Genomic DNA, 26,773 nt, shown 5'->3' with positions numbered 1-26,773 from the left:
ACTAGGTATCAAGTCTGATAGATAAATCCGATGGCAAATGATAATTCAGATGAATGAATATATGAAGTTGAAGAGCTGAATGAATTCAGAAGTTTTCTTTGCTAGTTTGATCAATTGATCTACTCACAAAATTGTCAACCGAAATGTTTATTTATTACATTAACAGCTACAGGCGGTGTTTCCACTAGATTACAACATGGGGTTATTCAAGGGGCGGACCAACAAATTCCTGAAAGGCCGGCAACGCATCGGCGGTTCCTCTGGTGCTGCAAATGTTCATGGGCGGCGGTAATCACTTATGACTTAACATCAGTGTCCCGCCTGAACTTTTTTTTTATTCAGATACAAGTTAGCCCTTGACTGCAATCTCACCTGGTGGAAAGTGATGATGCAGTCTAAGATGGAAGCGGGCTTACCTGGAAGGGGAATGGCAGTTTTATGAAACCCATGTCCCTTTGTCACCTACACGGCATCGTACCGGAACGCTAAATCACTTGGCGGGACGACTTGCCGGTAGGGTGGTAAATAGCCACGGCCGAAGCCTCCCACCAAACCAGACTAGAAATTTAGAAATTATAAAATTCTCAACCCCTGCCAGGAATCGAACCTGGGACCTTCCACTAATAAGACCACAGTGCTTACCACTGTGCCAGAGAGGTCGTCAAAAACGTCTTATACTGAGAGACTTGGATAAACTAGTATAAAAATAAAGTTGTACTAAATTTTTTAAGGCCCTTCCTCTAATATCATGAGTTTTAACTTTTACCTCGATAAAACGACATCTGCATAAAACAATCTATTCAGAACTAACATTGCTATTAAATCTCTTATAAAACACATTGCGTCTATAAGAACTCAATCAAAAAAACTCCAAACTTTACATCCTTAATGCACCACATGTTAGGGTATGAAATAGCACCATCACTGACCGTGGACTTTTTATGGCGTTTGATAGAAAAAATCGGTCAAGTGCGAGTCGGATTTGCACACGAAGGGTTCCGTACCATCGTACAAGACACAACACTTTTTAATTATTAATTTAAATTTTGATGGCAGCCATTTGGACTTTTTTATTATTTGTTGTTGTAGCGGCAATAGAAATAAATATCTACATATTCTGTGACAACTCTCTACAAAGCACGGTTCACAAGATACAGCCCGCTCACAGACAGACGGACGGATGGACAGCGGTGTCTTAGTAGTAGGCTATGAAACGAATAAATATCTTTGATTTCACGTCACCTAATATTTGACAGATGTCGATTGATCAAACAAAAAACTAGGCTTGATCCTGCACCTAGGGTTGCCAGGCATCCGGATAAAGCCGGACATAGGTAGGCTTTTTGATTGCGTGTCCGGCCAAAATAAACGGTGTCCGGTTTTTGTTAGGCTTTTTACATTTCGCAAACGAGCGTGGCCGAGCTCAGGCGAGTCGACTGTCGGTCGCTCCCGCAGGCGGCAGTGCCGCCCGACAACAAAATTCATGACAATAATAAAAAAAGCTTGATTTTACATACAATTTTTTTGTCGTACCTAAGACACAAAATCCTCAATATTGTAGGGTGTCCGGCCTTTCTACCCAAATGTCCGGCCAAACTGGCTGGCCTGTCCGGCTATTAGGTTTGGCGACCTGGAAACCCCACCACCGAAAACGAGGTACCTAGCCTACCTACATTTGACGTCTGCCAGTGTAGGTGAAGCCTCGACGTTTAGTTGCAAGTTTTTGTCGTGAACTGTGGTAATACTGTCCCGTTGGCAGTCTTCGGGTACGGAACCCTAAAACTTAGGCGCCCGTCTTCCTACCGGAAGAAGAACTTATTTGATTATAATAAACATTAAAGATATCAATAAAAAATAACTTAAACCAGGTGCATGGAAGCTTTGTTTTTTCTTTGGCTTTGTTTGTTTTGTAATATCCGATCTATGAAACCCCTTTGGTTAGTGCCAAATGAGAGACGTTTTTTAAACAAAAAACAATTGGGACCACACAATTTTTTCCTCGGTAGCTAAAAAGAAGCTTTTTATTGTTATTTCTTATTGTACGCACAAAAAGTTAGTTTTGAAAGTGAAAGTTTTGCTCCTTTTTTATTTGTAAACTTTTTGTTTCGAATAACGCGATAGAAATTAAGGGTTTAAGTCGGCATTTTTGTTAAGAGATATTTTTGCATAAAAAATTTCCTACACGCCTTTATATAAACACGACCCACATCATATAGGATGAACCCCATCTAAACCTGTACTACAGGTATCCTAGGAAAAAAGAAAGAAATGTTGGACATTTGACTCACAATATCCATACTTCCATACCTCCCTACTATTACTATCTTATTATATCTATACTCTATACTTACTATTATATAGAGAGGTAATGTCGTTAAGTTTGTTTGTAGGGGGTAATCTTTGAAACTACTGAACCGATTTTAACAATTCTTTCACCAGTAGAAAGCTACATTATTCCTGAGTGATATAGGCTATACGGGATCTTTAAAAACCTAAATCCACGCGGGCGAAGCCGCGGGGATCAGCTAGTTACTATATATCCATAATAGTCCATATCGCGATCCGTTTAACCAACTTTGATGAAATTTGGTATAGAGATAGGTAGCTTGCATCCCGAAGAAGGACATAGGCTCCTTTTGATCCCGGAAAATCAAAGGGTTCCCACGGAATTTTTAAACCTAAATCCACGCGGACGAAGTCGCGGGCATCATCTAGTTTTTAATATAATATAGGTACGTTTTATTTTTATTACTAATCAGCGAATGTTTATAAAGCCGGTAGCTTTGTTATTATTAGTAATTCGGAATTTATCAGCGCTATGGCTTCAAAATCATATTTCGGCTTCAATCTTGTTCGGGAGAATCCGGTTCTGAACATTTGCGTGATGGATGATCGAGCACTTGCACGCTTGTTTCATAAAGCGAGTACAGACGAACCAACAGGTTTTTTTTTTTTCTTTAAAAAAAGAATATTAGCCATCTTAAATGACTAATATTCCCTTTTCCTCTCCAACTAAGCGTAAGCTTGTGCTAGGAGTAGGTACGACAATAGTGCAACGGGCGGGGTTTGAACCTTCGACATTTCGGTTTTCAGTCGACTCCTGTACCCGTTGAGCTATTGAGGCTAATGCCATGACGTTACAACTTACCTACAACTAGTCAATAATGGTAAAAATTAAAGGCTCAATTGCACGACTGTCGACTACCTAACCAAGGAGATCCCTCTTTTATCAATGTAACAATAATTGCAGTATAGATTCACTGCAATTATGTATGCATTATTGTTAATTGAATATTTGAAAAGAACAACCGCCGAGTTTCGTTAAAGTTAAAGATTATTTGAATAAAAATTAATTCTTCCATTTAAGAACGCTCTTTTGTTCGCTATTGCGTAGCACGCAAAATGCATTAGGTGAGGTAATTATATTATGATAAAAACTCTCATAATATAATTAACAATGAATCTACAAGATAAATTTTAATATCATAGAGGGGAAGTCTGGTCTAGTAGAGACTTATCGGCTCAACAAACCTTTACTTAAATACTTTATAACAACTTCATTTACGAAACCTAATTGAAATTAGAAGTTGGCATGAAGTTGGCACGTCTGAACATACCTTAAACTGAAATATACTATTACATCATTACTATCTCACACATATCTGTCAAATCCACAACCATTGCTGCTTTTGTTCTAAACTTAACAAATCCTTCGTTAACTAAATCAGCAATGTATAAAGTTCGGAGATGTTGGGCAAATCATCTGATGGTTTACTGCAGTCATTTTAATGAGATGTAAGATTGTGTGGATCAAAATGGCGGACCCCCAAAATACAGGTTCCGTGTTGTGCAGGAAATGAAACACCGCTAGATGAATAGATGGACATAGATAGAAAGCACATTTTTATCTCTAGCGAAATCAGTACCCTTATTATAAATGCGAAAGTGTGTTTGTTTGTTGGTTTGTTGGTTTGCCCTTCAATCACGTCGCAACGGTGCAACGGATTGACGTAATTTTTTTGGGGTTTAGATAAAGACCTGGAGAGTGACATAGGCTACTTTTTATCCCGGAAAACGAAAGAGTTCCCAGGATTTTTAAAAACCTAATTCCACGCGGACGAAGTCGCGGCCTTCAGCTAGTTATAAATATTTCTAAATAAGTACCTAGGCAGGTACTTTACTTCATGTAAATAACAATCATCATCATGATCAACCCATCACCGGCTCACTACAGAGCGCGGGTCTCCTCTCAGAGTAAGAAGGGTTTTTGACCATGGTCTACCACGCTGGCCATGTGCGGATTGGTAGACTTCACACACCTTTGAGAACATTATGGAGAACTCTCAGGCATGCAGGTTTCCTCACGATGTTTTCCGTCACCGTTAAAGCAAATGATAATTTAATTAATTAAAACGCACATAACTCCGAAAAGTTAGAGGTGCGTGCCCGGGATCGAACCCCCGACCTTCGATTAGAAGACGGACGTCCTAATCGGTAGGCTATCACAGCGTCAGCGGCTAACTTGTCTCTAAATGAATAAATAAAAAGTGTGCTCCATCTTCGGCTACATCATCTAACAGGTCTGATTGCAGCCAAGCGCTAGTCTATAAATTAAAAAAAATTTTGGACAGGTGAAATCACAGGGTAAATAGGAACTTTTGGATCTTACAAAAGTAATAAAAAAGAACACTTCCAAAAATGTGACATGGAGAAGATTCGAAAAATCGATAAGAAAATGATTGCATAATCCAGAGAGATGTTATAATATAACTAGAGAAGCAATCTTTATACATCAAGCATCAAAAAGTGCCCCATTTCATGAGAACAAAAATGTATGAAACCAATAAACACAAGTAGGTAAGAAAGTGAAAAGACAGTAAATATTTCTACGATAAAAAGATAGTGATTTAAGATCTATATCTACATATAAAATAATGCTGTGATGGACTGAATGACACACAACGTACCTACAGCCTAACCGGTGGACCTAGAGTTTTAAAATTGGCGGAAATATTCCTAGTACCTACCCTAAGACGTGCCTAAGAGTTCACTTAGGAAGGATTTTAGGAACTCGTAACAGAATCTATTAAAACCTTAAATTCACGGATAGTCTCCGGAATCAGTTAGTTGAACGTAAAAATAGAACAGAATCTTCTGTAAATATAAAATTCAAAGTCCTGACTGACTGACTGACATATATATCAACGCACAGCTTTAACCGCTGGCCCTAGAGACATGAAATTTGGAGGGTGTGTTCTTTGTAAAGAGCAGGTATCCACTAAGAAAGGATTTTTTGAAATTCCACCCCTAAGTGGGTTAAATGGGGGATGGAAATTTGTATGAAAGTCCGTCATTTTTGAAGTTACATCGATGAAAATTAGTATTTAAGCTTTCGGTTAAAAATAAAAAAATACGTATTTCACGATTTTTGAAAATTCTACTACCAAGGGGGTCAAATAGGGGATGAAAGTTTGTATGAAAGTCCGTCATTTTTCAAGTTATTTGCATGAAAATTGGTATTTGGGTTTCCGGCAACAAATTAAGAAATATGTATTTCAGGATTTTTGGAAATTCAACCCCCACCTCAATTTTCTAAATTCCACCCGAGCGAAGCCGGGGCGGGTCAGCTAGTCTAAATATATAAAAGCAAAAGGTGACGACTGACTGACTGACTGACTGATCTGACTGAATTTTGACAGCTTCATATAAAACGAGTACCGCTTGAAATAGTCCTTCATAGGTAGGTACTACCTACTTATTTGTTCATTAGTTTGAAGTAATTTTGCAAAACATTGCATGCTCTAGTATATGTCAACTCACTAGATTGCATACTTTAAAAAAAAACCGAAGAACACTTGCCACCATTATGGAAGCACCTGAATTAAGAACTTCAATTGAAAATAAGGAATTTAATCAACATCCTACTTCCGCGCCCCAAAACAGGTGATTTTTTTTTGATACGGATCTCGACAAAAAGGCTATCCAAGCAATTGTTGTCAAACCCTTGCCTTTCCATGACGACAAATAGACAAAAAAATCGATGAATTATGAATAGGCAGTCAAAAATGGGTAGTTACATAAAAAATCCAAGGTCTAATGAAATTGAAATCTTTAAATGTAACAACCCTTTAAAAAATAGCCTTTTGTATTAATTTTATTGGTCTGACGACGTCACTACACTACCATAAACTTTTGACGTTTATTTTTTTTCTTTTATTTTTTTGCAGTTAAAGACAAACACTGTCTTTTTTACGCTTAGTTTTTTTTTTGTTTTTGTCAAAGTTGTTTTCACTTTTCTAACATTTATCTTCTAAAAGTATGCCTTTTGCCTACATAATATTTTGACATACAGGGTGTAACCAGAACGCTAGCAAAAACTTAGCGTTATTGTTATACTACCTAAATACAATCCGATACCAATAACTATTTGGCCCATTCTGTAGCTTTAGTGAAGTTGAGAGGCTATAATTTTTGACCCTCAATTATAAAACCATTTATTAATAGTATTTGAAAGATTTGGGTTTAGGTCTTAAAAAATCCCGTGCGAACTCTTTGATTTTCCGGGATAAAAACCTATGTCACTTTCCAGGTCTTCAAATATACCCATGCAAAAAATCACGTCAATCCATTGCCCCGTTGCGACGTGTCAGAAGGACAAACCAACAAACCAACAAACAAACACACTTCGCATTTATAATAGGGGTAGAGATGTATTATTATTTTGTCTATACTTTTTTTTATATTTTTAGAAATAAAGATTATGTTGTAACTAGTAGCATTTAACATTAAGAACTTTTTTTAAAATAGAGATAGCGAGCAAACGAGCAGGCTGGTCACCTGATGTTAAGTGATTACCGCCGCCCATGAACATTTGCAGCACCAGAGGAACCGCCGATGCGTTGCCGGCCTTTTAGGAATTTGTTGGTGCGCTTGAATAACCCCATGTTGTAATCTAGTGGGAACACCGCCGATGGGAGTTAGTTCCACAGTTTGCATGTGCCTGGAAAGAAGGATCTGGCACAGCGGACGGTCGACGTCATACAGTTTTTATCGATACATATATTTTTTGTGTGCGCACGCGCGCGCGTTAAAGTCGTTTGTCTTTGAGTCTTTCCTCCTATCGTATCGAAGCTACATAAGTATGTTTTTCAAAAGGCTTTACACGTTTTTGTCTTATCTTACAGTTTTTTGATAAGATATAGGTTATTTTTTCCAACATTTTTTCCCGATGTACCTACCTACTGATAAGTTTTTGTATGGGCTAGAGGACTATTCGTGGCCTTACAATCTAAATATATAAAACCACCTGCCAGGAATCGAATCCGGGACCTCCCACTAATAAGACCACAGAGCTTACCTCTGCGCCAAGGAGGTCTGTTTATTCTGCTGAGACTCTTGGATCCCCTGAAGCGTAAATCGACTTTTGTAATCGTTCCTATTCAATATTACTTCGGTATTTTTATCCTGCTAGTTATTGCTAGTACCTACCTACTTCCTGGCAATTACCATTTACCGGTAGGTACCTAAGATCAGACAGGCTATCAGTTTTTGCCCGGAAAAGCTGACATCTTACTTCCTTAGATCATAGGAATATTTTTGGTTAAGTTATAGCTAAGTTAACTGAAATAGCTGTGATAGCCTAGGACGTCCGCCTTCTAATCGGTCAGGGGTTCGAACTTCGATCCCAGGCACGCACCTCTGACTTTTCGGAGTTATGTGCGTTTTAAGTAAGTAATGCTAACATCGTGAGGCAACCTGTATGCCTGAGAGTAAAAATCTCGTAAAAAAACTCGTTTTTAGGTAGGTATTCTTTAAACTTAATCAAAAATCATATCTAGGTACTTTATAAAAAAAATACTAGATCAAAGAAAATAAATGGATTACAAGAATACTATCACAGATTTAGAAACTATACAATTTAAAACTATACAGTAGGTATAATAAATAAATAGTAGAGCATTATAAAGCATCTATAACTTTTCTTTGACGGGAGTCATAAAAAATATGACTTTTTACGGCTTTTGTTAGAACAATTCAAAAATCGAAAGTTGGCAAAGCTTCCGCCGTGTAGGGTAGCTTTAATGAGGTGCAATTAAACTCAATACTTATTTTGTCTCAGTTGGTTATACCTACCCTACCTACCTAGAATAGGACCTGAGGATGCCGCGCGGTCAAATTATTACTTCTGTTTTTTAACAAAGCTTTAGCTTCTTATATTGTTATCTTTAAACTAACTAACTACCTATTGCCTGCGACTTTGGCAGCGTTATTAAATTATATGAAATGCTTTGGGACTAACGAAATAAAATTTTTGCTGGTATTTTTTTAGATTTGACCAATCTGACCTGCCTTTTTAAGATAGTAGAAACACGCTTAAGTTAATGTGTGTTAGGTGTATTTTGTAAACACCATCTAAATATTATTTTGTTTAGTAAAAAAATTGTAAGGAGAATAAAAAATATATTTCACCATTTTAAATTACTTTCATTTTAATACTAAGTAGGTACTTTTAAGTAAGTAGGTACCTATCCCTATTTTCGTTGGACAAGTTTTTAGATATGATTATTGACTACCTGTTCTGAGGTGCCTTCAACAGATTGCTTGCATTGTTTTAAACACGTGTTTTGTTTAAAACAAGTGTTTCAGGATGTTTGTTTTTTTTTAACTGTTTGTGTTTTGTTGTGTTTATGATTATTATTTATCATCAATTAATCAATCTGATATTTACTAAGAATTACTTATTATTATATTAAATTTATTGTGTAACTTTTTTGCTGGACTAGGTATTATTTTATTTAACTTAATTTAAGGTTCAAATTTTAAACCTCAGTCTTTCTGAATACAGCACCGTTAATATTCGATTAAAAAATTAAGATAACATAAGACGCTCTTCAAAACAGCTAAATAGTCTCGTCAATAATTAAAAAGAGCTCAGAAAAAAAGGGGGGAAAACAGTGTTGTCAGATCCACCGTGCATACCATTAACAGCCCTCATTTGCGACTGGTCAATGACAGCCCTGTTTTAATCAATAACTTCTTTTTCGCGCCCCGTCCTTGGGGTTTTTTTTCCGGCGCGGCGCGAAGCTCTGCGCGCGTTACGGTTACAATTAAAAGTCATGTGTCAATCAACACGCAACTTTTTCCACCCTACACTAAACTATTACGTAATATCATAGTTTCCTCGATTCCGCAAAAAGCTCCGCAAAAAGGCGAAAGCTTGACCAAAAAATCGTCTACCGAACAGTATCTCGTATAGCCGGCCGTGTAGCCATTTTAATTATTATTTAATACCGAGGGACGAGCACGTGGCGACGCACGCCCTCTCCTTCCCACTTATTTCAATATACGGGGGCCGGTTCGCCGTCCTCCTCGCACGGAGCCCACTTACACACATAAAAATCGTGAATAATAAAAAAATGTGTACACATTTTTTTCGCTTAACCACCGGTTAGCTGTGTGCGTGCGGCCTCATGCCACTAAAGCGAGACGAAGCTAGCGAAGTGAACGGCACAGATAGCTCCCCACTCCGATTTTTTAAGCTCCGCTGTCAATGTTGGCGTCCGTATGATTTTTTTCATTTTATGTGTTAGTGTACCCCTCGCTCGGTGTAGTTCACTTTTTCTACTATAGATCTGAATTTCAGTCTCGTTTTTGCCGCGTCGGTCTAAAGGCGGGCGAGCGGGCGTTTTGTATTGCATTTTTGTCGTTCGAGTCTCCGTGCGGCTTCTCTGCATTCGAGTCTGGAGAGGCCGGCTTTTTGTGGGAGCACATGTCTCAGCGTACACTAGCTCGCAATCGGTGCACGCGCAAATCGCTGAGTGTGAGCGGGACGGCGCGCAGCCTCACGTGTAGATTACCCACAACTATATCAAAATACAGCACACAAAAATATTGAGCACAAAAAATCTGGCAATTCGGATCCTAGTAACCACGCTCGGCATTCATAATTTTACCTCAGGGTCAAGAGTACGGCTCCGGCGTTTTTTTCTCCCGGCTTTTTTAAATGTTTATTTGCCGGGAGCACGTGGATTTTTTTAGATTTTTTGGCTGTCAAGCCTGGGACTGTTGCCTTTTGGACGTGTTGTGACGCCTAGTGTTATCTCGATTATGTGATATTTTAAGTGACACTTTAGATAGGAACAAACTGTGATTTAATATGGTGATATTGGTGAATTAGGAGAGCAGGACAGTGAGAGGTATGTACGACTTTTTTGTTTTAATTAATTTGGAGGCAAGATCCCCTCGCGGTCGCCGGGAGAGGTCCCCCCTGCGAGGGAGTCGGAATTTTTACGTAATATCTCCCCCTAGCGCAAAGCTAAAATTGTGGGACGACTCAGTAGCCGTCTGTCAAGCGCGACCTTGAAGTATACCCGAACTATAATGTATACGGAAAATATTTTTGTGTCTACAGCTTGCGTGTCTGTTATAAATTAAAATCTATTGTCTTTCGCACGCTCTTCTGTATATAAATAATGCAATCGTTCATTAAATTTTATTAAATATCTTGCCTCCATTTTAAGTTCCTCAGTATTTTTTTTTCAAATTTAAAATTTTTCGTAAATTTTAAATAGATAGCAAATTAAAATGTTGTCCGAATATTACGTAATTATTTAATAACATAATATTATTTCCGTAGTCTCCGTGCACGAGATAAGTTATCTAAACGTCTCACCTTTTTACATTATCAGCCTCTTGAACTTAAATAAAAACCAAACTAAAGCTCACACTGATAACAAAATTAGGCCAATTTTCATTCAAAACAAAGCATGTTATTGTAATTAGTCACCTATTACGAAAAGTAAACTAAAACGTTCTAGAAAAAGTAATAAATTAAGTAGATACAAATTAAGAACACTTGACATTTTTAGATGAGTAACTTACAGCCGTACTCAGAGTCGCTTAATCGTTACTTAAGATTGAGTTAAACGAGACAGAGCTATATCTCTCTCATAAATCTGTCTCGTTTTAACTCAATCTGAGTGCGGCGGTTAAACAAGAATTATCTAATATATATAAATATATAAATATTTGGGTCTAACTCTAAACACGACAACCACCCTTCGATAAATAAAAAAAGGAAATAAACTAGGCTTGAGACTACCTGAATAGCTATTGTTAATAGGTATGCTTATTACAATTAAAGTAATTGAAATTACGATAAAATATGCACTTGAATGTAAATTAAGTAACTAGTAAGTAAATCTTTTATAAGTAAACCCCATAAGCAAAAGTCCCAAAGAAATTAAAAGCACTGAGAAGCAAAAGAATATTCGTCATCATGCGAAAAGCTAACTTTGGGTACCTAACTAAGCCCTGTCCACCCCCTTACCACAGAATATATCCCTTACATCGTCCAACCTTTTCCGTCTTTGGCGACCTGGAGCCCCTTTGCCTTCAATTCTTCGTTCTAAAACTAATCTTGGGAATGAGAATTGCCCTCCTCTTTGTAAATGTCCAAAGAAAGCGAGCTTGTGAATCAAGCTCGCTTGCAAAAATTTATCTAAATTATGGTAGCCCTTAAAAATGTAAAAAAATATTATCAATTCAATCAAAACAAAAATAGGTAGTTACTTACTTATCCAATTCAAATATTGAAATACTCCTAACTAGATTAATTTTATCAACACAATTTTAACGTTAACTAGCCATTTAACCGTTTTAAAAACTCAATTCTAGTGACAAAAACTAAATATTGAACAAACAACCTTCTTCGCTTCAGTTCCTACGAAACAATTTGGCAATTCCTAATTTAAAAATAATTTATTTAAAATTTAACTTGCTTCCACAGTTGCAAAAGTTTTTAAAGAAAAAGTCAACGGAAGATAAATAGGATATAGAATAGAGATAACAGCAGTTAAGTTTTTTATAATATGATTCTTCTCAGATTGCACGTTTAGACTTTAGAACTCTGCTGCTTAAGTTTTTAGTAACGTTTTGATCATTTCTATGAGCTCGAAAACCTCCATTTATAAGAACATAATTTATTAATTCCACATTTTAGTGTTTTAAATTCTTATATCATAAATGTATTTCATGTACAGTGACGGTAATGTTAATATGAAATATATAATGAAATAAATAACCACGGTATTGACAGAAAACAATACCTAGATCACGATTTAGTTTAATAAAAGTTAATAACAGATCACAATATTTACGACATTATAATCACAGATATAATCAATGTAAATATAAAACTATTAGCTATACCAAGACTTGAAACATGCTTGAAACTTATTCATGTACCTACTCCTTAAAATAATACATGTAACAAAAACGTAATTAAATTCTCTAAGTCACTTCCCTATTTTAAAACTAGTAATGATTACAAATCTTGAACTTGATCGACCGTGGGGCCCAAGTGCTAAGCATCACCAACTCATTTTTACACGCCGGTAACCTTAACATTGATAATAACGAACCGTAAAACGAAGGCAATAGAGATCAAGGTCCTGTAACTCGTCACGGAGGAACTAAAAAATATGTTGGTCATGTATTTGGTACGCGCAATTATTATCTTTGACAGCTGTGTATGGCCGGCTCCACAGGTACGCTTGGACAGACAAATGTATATGTCTTACGTAATCGGAGTAATGCCTTCATATTATGTTATATTCAGTAATATACTTATTATGCAAATCATATTGATAAATAAATATCTTTTGTTCCAAGAAGTTATTTTAATTGATAACAGATAAAAAGATGAAATGAATTTCGAAAATCAATTTTTAGAGGATTATGTCACTCGATTTTTTATCAACTAACATTCAATAGGTATTGTCTTAATCAATAAAATGATTTGACAATTTTATTAATGAGATCTACAAAAATATTCTTACGAGATGTAGAATTACATAACATAGGTACAATAGGAATAATTAGTTAGAATAAGAGAAATAGATAAACTTTAACTGATCACTAAAGACCTTTTGACAAATTTTCTTAACCAAAAATTTTAAATGCGTTAAAAGATTTAAAAATCGGCTTTTTAGGTTTATTGTTTCGCATTAATATTTTTATACCAGCTTATAAAATAGCCACATCTACGAAATACTACGACACAACTAGTCAGTAAAAGAAACATATGTGAATTACAAAGGGAATCCCTAAACATATTATCCAAATACCTTTATAAAAGGAACGAAGCATCTCCGAACAAATCATCATTAATATACATTGTAGACACGGTTGTACAAATCGCGTGATTGTAGAAGCCTTATTCGATGCGGCATGTGGGCTAGGGGCTAGATCATTGACACAACCTACGCGGCTGCTCGTCACCTGCTAGAAAAAGGCTAGTTTTTTTACACAACGAATCTAGTTTTAAATAGATGTACACAAATATCTAAAGCTGCAAAGCTACTTATAAAAATAAACAAGCGTGAATAAAGTATGGTATGATATGAACTATATATTAGAAGTAGATAGATAGCAATTTTCATTTCATGCGATATTTGGACAACATTTTTCAAATAATACGAACACAAAATTATCCGGCCAAAATTTTTTTTTCAGATAGAAGAACGAAGGATCTCGACAAATTCCATGACACATACAGCAAAATATACCAAGGAAACAATAAGACAGAAACCGTATATTTTTATATGATAGTGCCAAATACAATTTTAGACAAATTTAATAACAATTATTTTGAAACTTAGATAGGATTTTACTAAATATAAATCGAGCAAGATGATGGAAGGAAGGACGATCGATTACCGGACAGACGGTGGTGGGCTTGATTACCATAACTCTCCTTTAATGGCGGAGATACCTGTAGACAATTATTCCCATATCCATAGAAGTATAGAGCATTTGAGATCGATGGGAGTGGCTCCACATCTCGATCCGCATAGACATTTAACAGCGAATCTGACGGATTTGAGAAGGTACGACCACCCAGATGATATGCCCGAAATAAAGCCGTCCGTACTTAGACTATCCGAATTCAAGACTGGTCTCCATGAAATAAGGGTGCATAATAACGACCAAGAGAATGACATTCAGCGGCAAATGACTCCTCACGATGACGGGAAAGGTTACAGCGCGCCTTCAACGCCTCTATCAGAAAACGGCGGACAAAGCATCCAGGAAGAAAAGGTTAGATATTATTTTTTATGTTGAGATGTAATTAAAAAAATAATTTATCATTATACTCTATCCTTGAAGTCATCGGAAGTTTTCGTGTATTGACGTCATCGTTGGCAGCATTCGGTTTAACACAATGTTTCGTTATTATAATCATTATGAAGAATCACGATGCAGGCTTGGTTCCGCGTACCAGACCATTAATCTTTTGATGATCTTCTATTTTTGGCAGCGAATTTCCTAATATGCCTAAGTACTTACAACTTCCGCGTTCAACTTGAGTTTACTTGAGTTATTTACACGCCTTTTCTATTAGTTTATATTTAATAACAAGCAGATGACTTCATCTTTAGAAAAATATTTTAGAATTATTTTGACCTCAACCTTAGCTTTATCACTTAAGTACTTATCTGTCGTTTGGTAAAAATCAAGTGTCTGTTTGAAATGAAAATATAAATAAGCAGAACAGTTTACCCACCAAGCTAAAAATTTTATACTAATTAGTACACAATATGCACTAAATACTGACTGATCATTAGGTATATCCACCTTTATTACTTATGCAATTAATGCTTATAATCTGAAAGTGTTGTAGATTCATTTATTTGAGATTAGCACCACCATTGAAACATGTGACTTATCAGAACCAAACGGACTTGTCCCTTTAATCATTAATCACATCAATCAACATCTATTTTCCATAACCTCAGTATCAAATTTCGCAAAAAATATTCCGCGCGCATCTATGACCTCTACAATTTTATTTTTGAATCCTATTTCTAAGGACTCTACTGAGTTATTTATTTATCTTCATTAGAACATACATTTTCTTCCTCATCACATAAGAGTGCTCGAAAATTGACAAACATAACAGAATTATTCGAGTGTAGAACTCGTTAAATGTATTTGCATAGCAATAGGATTTTTTTCGCCACCAAAATATGTTTTTAACATTAGGTTGTAACGTGTTAAATTGATTAATGAGAATATCAGTCTTGACCCCGACAAATAGAATGCTTTTTACGATAAAGACCACAATCAGTGTTGTTTTTTGATTGAACATAATATTATTCTTGCATTTAGCAACGATATTCTGATAGTAATGATAATTAGTGGAATCAGATCTAATAGTGCCTGCCGGCTTAGACCGTATTTTGTAGTCATTGTATAAGAGACATATTTCTAGCAGTATGCATGCAGTAGTTGAGGCATAAATTGTCTTGTTAATAGAATAAGTCATAAAAAGTTTTTTATTCAAATTAACTTTTACTTTGTTCTTTTCAATCGTCAAGTGAATCAACTACTGATTTGGAATGTCCGGTAGGATAGTTACTAGCCACGATTGAAGCTTCAACTTATCTAAGCTATTTTAATGTAGACTAGCTTACGCTCGCGACTTCGTCTGCGTGGACTACAAAAATTTCAAACGCCTACGTCATAATAGCTATCTGCATGCCAAATTTCAGACCGATCCATCCAGTAGTTTGAGCTGTGCGTTGATAGATCAGTCAGTCAGTCACCTTTTCCTTTTATATATTTAGATAAAGATAATGGGTACACATACTACGATTAATTTGGCGTTTTTATCTGTCGATATTTCAACCCACTTGCACGGGTCGTGGTCACGACGGGACTGTGGTGCTGTGAGAGATAAAGTTCGAGCTGTCAAGAGCAATAGCGAACTACCCTCTTTCGTTCGTAAATAAGCTTAAAATCATAAGTTAGTTCAGTAAAGGTCATTATTATCGGTAGTTACCTAAACTAACATGCTAACATAAGTCATAACATTGCTTCGATCGAAAATTGTAAGCAAAATAAATTACTAAAAATCAAATCTTACAATGACACATAGGATGTAATAATTATTTATTTTTTGTGTTTACTAATATCAATATTATTAGGAATATCAATTTTCTACAGGATATACTAGTATACCTATTCGTATACTACAAAATTTGCATTGCAGTCTGCAGCTTTTTTGATACATAATAATATCATGTTTCGTTGAAAAGCTAATCTTATACGAAAAATGTATTTGTCCAATCTTCAAGTTCTAGTTTGAATTTTCTTCTTTCGAATTTATTTCTCTGATTTTAATATAGTAAAATGAGTAGGCGAGTATAGTAGTAGGTATAGTACAGTGTTTTTTTTTTCTTTAAAAAAATTACATTATTAGCCATGTTAAACGACTAATATTCCCCTTTCCTCTTCAACTAAGCGTCAAGCTTGTGATAGGAGTAGGTACGACAATAGTGCAGCGGGCGGGGTTTGAACCGTCGACCTTTTCGGTTTTTAGTCCACTTCTTTACCTGTTGAGCTATTGAGGCTCTGATATTGAGGCTTTGGTAACTCAACACTAATATCAATAGTCTTTAAATAGGTACCTACCTCAGTAAAATTTAAAAGCTCAAGTTTCAAAATGATGTGAGTTCATGATGGTATCCCTACTACTACTACCCATATTAGCTGGCTTGACTATGACGTGATTAGATGACCACAATATTATAATCTTGAAACTAATGTTGTTATCCAGAAAGTCTATCAAATTATACAACTCTGGTTTACAGGGTTCCGTACCTCAAAAGGAAAAACGGAACCCTTATAGGATCACTTTGTTGTCTGTCTGTCTGTCAAGAAACCTACAGGGTACTTCTCGTTGACCTAGAATCATGAAATTTGGCAGGTAGGTAGATCTTATAGCTGACATTTAAAAAAAAATGAAAAATCTGAAAACCGTGAATTTGTGGTTAGATCCACAAAAAAAATTAAATTGTGGTCATATTTTCAACTTTTCAAGTGAGTGACTATAATATCAAGTGGGGTATCATATGAAAGGTCTTCACATGTACATTCTAAAACAGATTTTTATTTATTTTTATGCATCATAGTTTTTGAATTATCGTGCGAAATGTCGAAAAAATACGACTGTAGTACGGAACCCTCATTGCGCGAGCCTGACTCGCACTTGGCCGGTTTTTTTAAACTTGTAATTTATTACTAAACTTCATACCTACCTCATTTTTATCTTATGAAGTTATGACCAATTGATTCTTTAATCAAATCATTCCTATTACCCGCTGCCTATTTGAATTTTGATCTCTTAATTACCCATGGAAGCGATGTCTTCGCTATGGTCCACGTTTTTAATAAATTTAGCTTTTACTGCTCAAAAATTAAGTTCCAAAATTGTCTAAATCGCACGTTTCTTGCCTCTATTACACTTGATGAGTCCGGATATGCCTTGAGCGTACAAGGTCAGGCGTACACAGGTCGTATAGAGGTTGTAAAGGACAATAAGTACAGTCTCATGCAACGGATAAGCACTTTTGGTTTTTGGAGATACCTCTCCACTACGTAAACATTTAGCCTACTGATAGAAGTTCTGTTAGAGTTTCACTTTTTAACCGACTTGAAAAAAAGGAGGAGGTTCTCATTCGTCGGATTTTTTTTTTTTTTTTTTTTTTTATGTATGTTCCCCGATTACTCAAAGACGCCTGGACCGATTTTGAAAATTCTTTTTTTGTTTGAAAGGGTATACTTCAAAGTTGGTCCCATTTAAATTTGGTGAAGATCTGATGAACATCTTCGAAGATAGATACTGGAACTCCTCAACGGATAAGAGTAAATTGCTCGCGATCAGTGTAATAGCTTAGTAAACAGTAGATTTTTAACCAGTCATAGCATAATTCCATGGGGCCACTAAAAATTGTGAAATAAATTTTTTTTACAAAAAAAATAAAAACCGACTTCGATACACAAACACTAAAAATTTAAAAATAATTTAATTTATTACCGAATATATTACGTATACAAGAGTTAATATAGTTCCATAATAATATTTTTTGGGGTCGGTGCCAATGAGGTGCCATTGTGGAGTCTCATAAAAATATGAAGTCTAGACGATTCGCGCAGCTAAAGCTAATTGGCACCGGCACCAAAAAATATTATTATGGAACTATGTATATTAACTCTTGTATACGTAATATATTCGGTAATAAATTAAATTATTTTTCAATTTTTAGTGTTTGTGTATCGAAGTCGGTTTTTAATTTTTTTGTAATTTTTTTTATTTTCTAACACTGTTATTAAAGATACGGACTTTCCTGTAGTATGCGACAGGTTGAGATGGCAATCAGGGGGGGAGGGGTCTGCACAGCCCCGTGCTAGAAATTTCCCCGTGCGAGAATATTCAAGAGTCAATAGTCATCTTCTAGGCAAGCGCGCTAATCTAAGGCTGCATGGGCTGCATCATCACATGCCAGGTCTAATTGCAGTCAAGCGCTAGGGAATATAAAGTAGAGACTTGTAGCGTGTTGAGAATTATTTTTAGTTATAATTCTTACCCAATATAACCATAGTCCATTCTCCATACCTATTGCCATTTTCATACAAGATCGAGAGAAATGATAAGGATATAAGTAATTTAATTGTATACAAAAATATCCTACATTAACATAAACATCACATTTCGTACTAAAATTGGCGAAAAATTAAAAGCCAGAGATGGGTATCGGCCCGGAAGGTAACTTAACTAACTAACTCATCATGTGGCCAAGAGTGAGTAAGACTTCCCTTTACATTTAGATCCGGATTCAAATTAGTCACTTTCTAACATCCTACTTCTGATGTGGATCTTCTATTTCTTTATAGAAAACTAGTTTATGCCCGCGACTTCGTCCGCGTGGACTACTCAATTTTGAAACCTCTAGGTATTTTACCCCCTTAAGGGTTGAATTTTCAAAAATTCTTTCTTAGCGGATGCCTATGTCATGATAGTTATCTGCATGCCAAACAGCCCGATCTTTCCAGTAGTTTGATAGATAGTCAATCAGTCAGTCCAACTCAACCAACTCCCATCGGCGGTGTTCCTACTAGATTACAACATGGGGTTATTCAAGGGGCGGACCAACAAATTCCTAAAAGGCCGGCAACGCATCGGCGGTTCCTCTGGTGCTGCAAATGTTCATGGGCGGCGGTAATCACTTAACATCAGGTGACCCGACCCGCCTTCTCGTTTGCTCGCTATCTCTATTAAAAAAAATCATTCAGTCATTTTTCCATTTAAATATTTAGATGGGAATGTTTTGATATTTGTTATGCCTTCACGCCACGACTGAATCGATTTGAGTGTGGAATGGGGATAGATTATACATATAACATTGGCATAGGCTTCTTATCTATATCATTATATAGTCATATTATGACTAGTAATTAATTTGAAGTTTATGTATTGGTGACAGTAAATAATTGTTATGTTCAAAGATTGTATGTTTCTCACCCATATCTTACAGTTTCCTTTATTATTTTTATTTAAACAAAATAAGAACTTGCGCACACAAAAGATTTTTTACACTCATCCAGTACCTAAAGAACAAAGTTTATAAAAAAATATTGGCAACATTTCGTTATTTTAAGCTAACTTTAAAGCCAAGATTTCAATCATATCAGATTTCCAATTAGATTAATTGGAATAGAAAACAATTTTTGGATCACTTCCAGTTTTTAATGATTATTTATTAGTAACGGTGAATAAATTTTCTTGTAGCATTTTTTATATATTTATGTTACGTCATGTTATTCGTTTGACTACTGTGGGAAAAGTATTGCCAAGTAATTCCGGTTAAACTTTATTTTACTTATAACTTTATTTCACTTATAACTTACCTACTTAATTTTGAAAATGAAGCTGACATAAATACCCCCCTTTCTATATCACAAGTTTAAAGACTTTGGAAAAAATAATTTTTAGCTTTCATGCTCAGCTTTGCCCGCGGGAAATTTGTTTCAAATTATATCTTGCTGAGAAGACCGATTTTGATGAAAATACTAGCAATATTTATACGCTCTATTTGCAATAGTGTCGCTTGCACTTAATTGATTTATTAAGCTGTAGAGATCTGATCTGACCAATTTTCACATCCATACTAATATTATAAATGCGAAAGTGTGTCTGTCTGTCCGTCTGTCTGTCTGTCTGTCTGTGTGCTTTCACGGCCCAGCACTTTAACAGATTTTGATGAAATCTGGTATAGAGTTAGCTTACGTCCCGGGGAAGGCATAGGCTACTTTTTATCCCGGAAAATTAAAGAGTTCCTACGGGATTTTTAAAAACTTAAATCCACGCGAACGAAGTCGCGAGCATCTTCTAGTATTTAATATAAAAAATATCAATGTAAAAATATGTAAATTAGTAACCTATGAAAATAGTTTTAGAGGAAGGCTTATAAAAAAATTGACACTACCTACCTCAATTTCGTCAGCCTCACGACAATGTTTTGCAGTGTGCGCATACTCCAAACCTCACGTTTTCGTACGAATATCAAAAATATAACAAGCGATAAAGAGTGACCCGGTATAGTGCCGAAATGGTACAAGGCCGCTGATAACTCCCCCAGACGTTATGTAAACCTGGGCTCTCAATAAACACCACGTTGCGACTTTTCGCAGTTTTTTTTAAGCGACTTAAGGTCTTCGCCCACTACACAGATTCGACGTCTCCGCCTCGATTCACAGTAAAGCATGAAAATGTTAACTTTATATCGTGAACTTTATACGAAGAAATTTTCAATGTTTAATTAAAGTTGTTTATGAGGCGTTGACCATCGGTGGGAGATCCCAGGTTCGATTCCCGGTAGGGGCAGTTTGGAAATTTATATTTTCTAAATTAGTAAATGGTAATATCTAAAATATAACAAGCGATAAAGAGCGACCCGGTATAGCGCCGAAATGGTACAAGGACGCTGATAACTCCCCCAGACGTTATGTAAACCTGGGCTCTCAATAGACACCACGTTGCGACTTACCTACCGCAGTTTTTTTTAACCGACTTAAGGTATTCGCCCATTACACAGACTCGAGGCGTCTCCGCCTCGATCCACAGTAAAGCATGAAAATGTGAACTTTATACGAAGAAATTTTCAATATTTAATTGAAGTTGTACCATAAGTGGGAGTTCCCAGGTTCGATTCCCTGCAGGGGCAATTTATATTTTCTAAATGGTCTCTGGTCTGGTGGGAGGCTACAAAATAAAGGATTTTTGCCAAAAAAAAATTTTTTTGTAACTAGACTATGCCCAAGACTGGGCCCAAAACTGGTCGGTCTCCAAATCTGGCCAGCAACATTTCTTTATGAATACTATAATTCCTAGTTATGCATGTCTAATTCAAGGTCAAACTGGATCCCATAAAACTTAATAGCAACTATCTCATTCGCCAGCGGAACATGAATAAAATTAGCAGCAATTAAAAATATATGAATAGCTAATAAAGACTATAAAAAGTGTTTACTACCTATATTTGGTAAAAAATCCTTTCTTTCGATTATTTTATGGGATTTTTAGGATTTTTTATATATTTTTAGTAGGTTATTGCATATGTTTATTGTAGCTTGATGAATACATTTTGATACTTGATTAGTGCAAAATCATTTATTTATGGTTAAAAGTGAGATTACTTTGGCTCTTATGATAAGCGTAACTGGCTTGATTTTCAATTTTCACTTCACTTTCACTTTGTTACTTTGTGTAATAACAATAACTAATAATATTATATTTCTTTTTGGCTTTTATAAGTATTTATTTTGTACACGGGCGTGAGAGCAATAAAATTATACGGATAAGTATACGGTAATAATAATATTAAGCATGGTGCAGCTTTTCTGGCATGTTTAAACGTAGATTTGTAGTGGTTATGGATGGTATATCAACAAGACTGAAAAACAGGAAATTTTTCAGATAAATAATTTACAAGTACCTTGTACATTTAAATTCGTATTGTATTTTAAATCATATTACATCATGACACTAACGTTCCTTTATAAAAACGGGAAAAATGCGAAATTTATACGCCACCTACAAAAATTGTTGCCTCAAATACATGAATGTTTGTTATCTTGACCCAAACACCACCCATCTGAATTTCAAGTACCAGGAATAACCTTGGCTTTTTGTTTTATATTAGCACAAATTTAAATCCTTTTCGAATTGTAAGGTTACATTTAAATTTCGTATATTTAAGGCTGCCAGTGCGCAATAATAAAAATATTACGAAGATCGTTGTTTTAGTAAAGTATTTTTCAAAGAAAAGTTTTAAGATTTTTTAAGATATGATTTTACTAAGATTTTAAACTTTGATTAAATGCCATTTTTTAACATTTGATGTTAAGATTTTTTTCATTAAAAGCAAAAAACATATTTCATTGTGCACTATAACGTTGAAAATATTAGTCAGTATTTAATGTTTAGTGATAACTTGATAAGGATCGAGCACCTGGTTAAATAAAGATAAGTAGGTATTTTCTGATGCCTGTTTCTTATTCTCACCGCATTGTAACTCTACATGTCCGATACGTTAGGTAATCTATTCTGCACGTCTAATCTATCGATTATAAAAAACCTGATCTGTTTCCCGCGCAATTCACGCTCGGCGTCCGTCGAGAAACCGAATTTATTTCAAGGCCACATTCCAATTTCAAACCATTGTCAATGTCGCCAGCGCGCATGACGGATGTTTTCTTTGGCTATCTAGTTTATAGCACTTTTAAAAATTGGAACTGGCTCCAAAAGACGAGGTGGTAAAATTGGCGGGAATTCAATAAACTAAAAAAATACACAACTTTTTTATTTATAAAATGGCGAAAATCAACTGTTACATAAGATAATATTATATCAATAACTAAAAATGTAAACATTTTATCGTTAAATAATGATAAAAATAATATGTTTACCAATACCAATCATAATGTAAGAAACTTTGTTAACTTGATGCAAGAGGAGTTTAAGTTTTATACTTAAAAACTCTAATGTTTGTAACCGTTAAAATGTAAACGTTAATGTTTGTGTTCGTATTCTGTGCATTTGCACATTGTTCATCCGTTTGAGTTGAAAATTTGAACAGTTTTTATTGGCACTTGCGCATAGGTTTCTGACATAGTAATATTAACGTACAGTAGATGACGCGTGAGTCGTATTTTTTGCAAGGTATGCCAGGCTATTTTTTTAATAGAGATAGCGAGGAAACGCACAGGCGGGTCACCTGATGTTAAGTGAATACCGCCGCCCATGAACATTTGCAGCACCAGAGGAGTGAGGATTTTTTGTGTGTTGTTTCGGATTGACTATGCTGCGTAGGCCCTATTGGCCGCTACAGCGTCACCGGGGGGGTTGGCGAGCGCGAAGCTCCGCCTGGGGGTGAGCCCTAGGGCTCGAAGAAATAGTTCGAGAGGTCGGGGGGCAACGTCCTCCTAAGGGCGCCTCCTGTGAGGCTCGGACCACGGCTTAGGATGACGTTGGGATGGGTGGAGTTGTCGGTTTTGTTGGTTAGTCCGTACGCCCCCGAGGCCGTGGCGTGAGCCCACGTCCGGGTGACGTTAGAAATCGGGGACCTCGTCTTCGCCGGCGAAGACGCTGTGATGAGGTTGAATTGTGTAGCCCTACGAGATAGGGTGCATTGTCGGTCATGATTTGATCGTCGGGGTCGTTAAGGACGTGCTTAGGGCGTCTTTTATCTGGGGGGTCGTTTCGGTCAGGGGTGTAAGTCGCTGCCTCAACTATTAGGGGGTTGGGGTGTCTAATGGCTTTCTCAAAATAATTTTTGGAAAGCTGTTTAAAGTAATGAGCTATTGTCGGGAGTTGGAGGTCTCTGTGGAGGTCCACGTTGCGCATGTACCACGGGGAGCCAGTGGCCGTACGCATAAACTTATTCTGTAGGACTTGGAGAGGTTTGAGAGAGGAGGGCGGCAGGTGTGCAAATGCAACACAGGCATAAGACATTATTGGGCGGATGCACGTTTTGTATAGCGTGACTTTATGTCGAAGTGACATTTTGCTCTTTGCGCAAATCATGGGGTAAAGACGGGAGAGCACATACGCTGCGTTCTTGCGGACTCTACGAATGTGCGCGGCGAAGCTCATCTTGTCATCAAAGGTTACACCCAAGTACTTGGTATTAGTTTGCCAGGGAATGGGGCGGTCGTAAAGAGTTATTTCAGTCTGTCGAAGTTTGTATTGTGATTTCCTTTTGGACTTTTGAAAGAGCACTGCTGCGCTTTTCTCCGGGTTAACCTCTATCCTCCAAAGGCGGAACCAGTGGCCTAGGCTACTGACTGCCTTTTGGAGTCGAGCTTTAACGTTCCGGTAGTTTAAGTCGGAGCTGTATAGAGCGGTGTCATCCGCGAACTGGGCTATATGAACATGAGGGGATCTGGGAATGTCGCTGGTGTACAGCGCGTACAAAAGTGGCGAGAGCAGGGAGCCCTGAGGGACTCCTGCTCGAAGAGGTCTTGGGGAGGATAGGGTTCCATCCAGACGGTAGCGGAAAGTTCGATTGGTGAGAAATTCTCGTAGTAAACGTACGAGTCTTTCGGGCACGCCTAGATGGTAAAGCTTGTAGATCAAGCCGGCGTGCCACACCTTGTCGAAGGCTTTGGCTACATCGAAGAAGAGGGCTCCCGTTGGGATACCTCTCGTTTTGAATCGGTTGAAACCGAGAAGGATGTGCTCCGTGAGGCGGTGCACTTGATGAACACATGAGTGTCTGGTTCGAAAGCCAAATTGCTCGTCGTTGAGGAGGTTTTTCTCCTCTACGACGGACCTAAGTCGGTTAAGGATGACTTTCTCATACACCTTGCCAAGGGTGTTGAGCAAACTAATGGGGCGGTAGCTAGTAGGGAGGTTCCTAGGTTTCCCTGGCTTGGGGATGCCTATAACGGTAGCTTCTTTCCACCTGTCGGGGAAGGAGCATCCCGCCATGAGGGTGTTGAAAATGACAACCAGGAGGTTGATTAATACGTCGGGGAGTAACTTTAGAGTTTTGTTATTAATAGAGTCGGGGCCTGGGGCTTTTTTGGCGTGAAATTCTTTGATAATTTGACGAACTTCGCCGCTATTCGTCGGGAGGATTGGATCGCCACCTGGGGCGGAAGAGAAGATAGATGCTAGTTTGTTTTCGACTAGTTCTATATGGGACTTGTCTACAGAGATGGTGCTCGGGGAGCATTGGGCTTCTAAGCTATCGGCCAAGCATTCGGCCTTATCGACATCTTCAAAGGCGGGCGGTTGATTGGGACGTAAAAGCGGAGGAGTGGCCGAGACAGGGTCGGCTTTGAGAGCTCTCGCCAGGCTGTAGTAGGCTACATGCGATGGCTTGAGCTCACTCAGCTTCCTGTCCCATTGTTCGTCGCGGAGTTCGGCAAGGCGAGCCTTTACCTCCCTCTGGGCTCTCCAGAGTTCTCTCCGGTTGTCGGCGTTAGGACATGCGTCATGGGCTCTACGTTTAGCGTTTTTGATGGTGATGAGCTCTCTGGCGTCGTCCGGCAACTGTCGACGGGTGAAACCGTTCGGCATCTGTCGGGAGCAGGCGCTTAGAGCATCGCGGATATGATTAGTAAGGTGCAGTGAGGCTGCATGCGCTTCATCTAGACTACCTATAATGTCAGGAATTTGAGAGATGTGCACTGAGTCTATAGACTTAAGATGCTCTGAGAGCTTCTTGAAGTCAATGACTGTTTTGGTCGGGGGGGCCGCGGTGGGCGGGGGTCCTAGCCGCATTAGGACGGGACGGTGATCTGAACCTAGCTCGGACAGCACCTCCAAAGGACTCACCTGAAGGGCGATGTTCTTTAGAAGAGCTATATCGAGTATGTCCGGTCTGTCTGTTGAATTGTCGGTCATTGGATAACGAGTCGGTGTGTCAGGGGCTATAACTATGAAGTTAAGATCGGGGCGGTGCGTCAGTCTTTCGAGTTGGCGTCCTCGTGAGTTCGGGGAGCGGCAATTCCAACTTTGATGTTTGGCGTTAAGGTCTCCGGCCACGATAACGGAGTCTCCTAATGAGAGAAGTGCGCGGATGTCACTTTCTAACAGATCTTTCGAGGGAGAGAGATAGACGGATGCTAGTATGACCGACGGATGGCCAGTCATACTCACCTGACATATGGACGCTTCCATATTGGTTAGTTGTGGAGGATCGAGAGGAGTGCAGTGAAGAGCCCTTCTGTAGTATATAGCAGTGCCACCCTTAGCAGTGGCCCTGTCGTTTCTGACTATATTAAAATTAGCAATTCTGGGATTACTTCTACTAGGTTTCAAGAAGGTCTCTTGCACTAGGAGAATGTCGGTTTGATGTGCACATACAAACTCGCGGACTTCGTCCATTTGGTCGATAAGGCCGTTCGCGTTGTAAAACGCGACCACTAAGGAGTGAGGTTTTAATCTACCTTTGGTTGTACTATCCATTATAGGTTTTTAAGGTTGTTTATGGAGATGAGTAGACCCAAGTGTTGGGTAATGGCTGTTTTGGGATCTTCCCTGAAGGTCCGGGCGAAAATTTCCATCTCCACTATGTCAATAGAGGCGAGGACGGTTTCTATTAATTTGAGATTATCCGCAGCGTTTGCCGCTGCGGATGTATGGAGCGGTTGCTCTGGCTGAGGCTGGGGCTTAGGCGTAGGCGCGGAAGCCTTGGCCGGGGCTGGTTGGGCGGGCTTGGCCGGGGCTGGTTGGGCGGGCTTGGCCGGGGGTGCCTGGGTGGGCTTGGGCGCAGGGGGGTTAGTCCTGGGAAGGGGTTTGTCCCATGCGTTGGTGGCCGGAGCCGGCGCAGGGACGAATTTTTGGGTGGGTTGGGGAGCTGCAGTAGGTTTGCGGCCGGCCGGTTTGACCCTTCGCTTTTGCTCCTTGGGGGCTTTAGGG

At 37.9% G+C, this 26,773-nt stretch overlaps 1 protein-coding gene across 3 annotated transcripts in view; it reads left to right on the top strand.

Moving 5' to 3' along the window:
- rn (rotund) overlaps positions 1–26,773 on the top strand; it is a 220,276-nt gene that overhangs the window by 147,983 nt on the left and 45,520 nt on the right. The window contains exons 1-2 of one of the 3 annotated variants that reach the window (XM_069506551.1): positions 9,642–10,196; positions 13,520–14,100. The exons of 1 other annotated variant lie outside the window; for it this stretch is intronic. In XM_069506551.1, coding sequence (XP_069362652.1) covers positions 13,693–14,100 — 408 coding nt within the window. In that variant the 5' untranslated portion in view covers positions 9,642–10,196; positions 13,520–13,692. Of the gene's footprint in view, positions 1–9,641; positions 10,197–13,515; positions 14,101–26,773 lie in introns of those variants that run through there. One more of the 3 variants, XM_034981143.2, reaches the window with a different exon arrangement.

This window comes from Maniola hyperantus, chromosome 23 (genome assembly GCF_902806685.2).
Source record: "Maniola hyperantus chromosome 23, iAphHyp1.2, whole genome shotgun sequence".
NCBI classification, from domain to species: domain Eukaryota; kingdom Metazoa; phylum Arthropoda; class Insecta; order Lepidoptera; family Nymphalidae; genus Maniola; species Maniola hyperantus.
This window is presented reverse-complemented; position numbering and strand designations above follow the sequence as displayed.